The 2,415-nt window shown below is 48.7% G+C and overlaps 1 protein-coding gene across 2 annotated transcripts in view; it reads left to right on the forward strand.

Moving 5' to 3' along the window:
• Nucleotides 1-792: 792 nt before the first annotated feature.
• ak8 (adenylate kinase 8) overlaps nucleotides 793-2,415 on the forward strand; it is a 115,626-nt gene continuing 114,003 nt past the window's right edge. The window contains exon 1 of one of the 2 annotated variants that reach the window (XM_056293897.1): nucleotides 793-956. In XM_056293897.1, the coding sequence (XP_056149872.1) occupies nucleotides 908-956 (49 nt within the window). In that variant the 5' untranslated portion in view covers nucleotides 793-907. The remainder of the gene's footprint in view (nucleotides 957-2,415) is intronic. The other variant, XM_056293903.1, reaches the window with a different exon arrangement.

Genomic DNA, 2,415 nt, shown 5'->3' on the forward strand with positions numbered 1-2,415 from the left:
GAGAGAGCAGGGCAGGATGGTGGACCCAAAAACAGGAGGTGAGTTGACCCAAGAGTGTCTGGGTGGAATTTAGAGTCCATCACTTCACCACTCTTTACACACACACACACACACACACACACACACACACACACACACACACACACACACACACACACACACACACACACACACACACACACACACACACACACACACACACACACACACACACACACACACACACACACACACACACACACACACACACACACACACACACACACACACACACACACACACGTAACCAGCAGACATGGCATCTCACAGGGCAGATGTAGTGCAGGCAGATGGAGGCAGGTTGGTCCATGCTGGCCAGTGAGCAATATGTTGACATGCAGAACTCATGCAGGAGAAACACCGTGATGAGGACTGCAAGGACCTTCATCATCACCTCCATGACACCAGGAACACACTGATAATAAACACAACCACTCTCCCGGTAGGGGTGGGCATCTTTCCTGGTAGGGGTGGGCATCTTTCCCAGTAGGGTTGGGCATCTTTCCAGGGAGGGGTGGGCATCTTTCCAGGGAGGGGTGGGCATCTTTCCCGGGAGGGGTGGGCATCTTTCCTGGTAGGGTTGGGCATCTTTCCCGGGAGGGGTGGGCATCTTTCCCGGTAGGGGTGGGCATCTTTCCCAGTAGGGGTGGGCATCTTTCCTGGGAGGGTTGGGCATCTTTCCCGGGAGGGGTGGGCATCTTTCCCGGGAGGGGTGGGCATCTTTCCCGGGAGGGGTGGGCATCTTTCGGAATCTCACGATTCGATTGGATTTAATTTCGATTGTTGGGGTTACGATTCGATTCAAAATCGATTTTGGATTCAAAAGGATTGCTGATGGAAAACCGACTCGAGGCCTGGTACATAGGTCATGTCAGGATCTCCTCCAGGTTGTGTGTGTGATCTGCTCCAGGTTGTGTGTGAGTATTTTGTCTTGTTTACATACTATGTAGTGAGGGGGCAGAGTATTTTGTCTTGTTTACATACTATGTAGTGGGGGGGGCAGAGTATTTTGTCTTGTTTACATACTATATAGTGAGGGGGGCAGAGTATTTTGTCTTGTTTACATACTATATAGTGAGGGGGGCAGAGTATTTTGTCTTTTTTACATACTATGTAGTAAGGGGGGTCAGAGTATTTTGTCTTGTTTACATACTATGTAGTGGGGGGTGCAGAGTATTTTGTCTTGTTTACATACTATGTAATGGGGGGTCAGAGTATTTTGTCTTGTTTACATACTATGTAGTGGGGGGGTGCAGAGTATTTTGTCTTGTTTACATACTATGTAGTGGGGGGGCAGAGTATTTTGTCTTGTTTACATACTATGTAGTGGGGGGGTGCAGAGTATTTTGTCTTGTTTACATACTATGTAGTGAGGGGGCAGAGTATTTTGTCTTGTTTACACACTGTAGTGGGGGGGCAGAGTATTTTGTCTTGTTTACACACTATGTAGTGGGGGGCAGAGTATTTTGTCTTGTTTACATACTACGTAGTGTACATACTATTGTTGTATCCTCTTGCTTTGCGTTTCTTGAAGGAAAATACCCACCCCTCATCGCAACGAGTAATACTGGGCTTTGTAGGCGTCACTTCCTCCCTGTGGACTTCCTTTTTCCACAGGTTCAGTACCAGGCCAGGACACAAGGGGCAGCATCTCTAAATCAATGACTGATCATTCAGTTCAATAGCCTTCCTTCTAATAACTGTTCAGACTCGTATTGCTCTGCATAAGTCATTCAAATAATATTTGGCTCTAACATGATTCAATTCACAGAAATAGGGCGTCCGGGTGGCGTAGCGGTCTATTCCATTACCTACCAACACGGGGCTCGCCGGTTCGAATCCCCATGTTACCACCGGCTTGGTTGGGCATCCCTACAGACACAACTGGCCGTGTCTGTAGGTGGGCAGCCAGATGTGGGTATGTGTCCTGGTCACTGCACTAGTGCCTCCTCTGTTCAGTCGTGGTGACTGATCGGGGGGGGGGGTCTGGGGGGAATAGCGTGATCCTCCCACGCGCTACGTCCCCCTGGTGAAACTCCTCACTGTCAGGTGAAAAGAAGCGGCTGGTGACTCCACATGTATGGGAGGAGGCATGTGGTAGTCTGCGGCCCTCCCCGGATCAGCAGAGGGTGTGGAGCAGAGACCGGGACGGCTCAGAAGAGTGGGCTAATTGGATGGGTACAATTGGGGAGAAAAAGAGGGGGGGGGGATCACAGAACTAGTGTCTATATAATAGTGTATAATGTGGGCTGATTAAGGGATGATAGCCATCTCCATCGCAAATAACAAGGCCCAGAACTGGACACGGTTACTCAAGCTTTGGTATTTATGATAATAATAATAGTAATCATAGCAGTAATCATAATCATAATCATA

This window comes from Lampris incognitus, chromosome 1, assembly GCF_029633865.1.
Source record: "Lampris incognitus isolate fLamInc1 chromosome 1, fLamInc1.hap2, whole genome shotgun sequence".
NCBI lineage: Eukaryota > Metazoa > Chordata > Actinopteri > Lampriformes > Lampridae > Lampris > Lampris incognitus.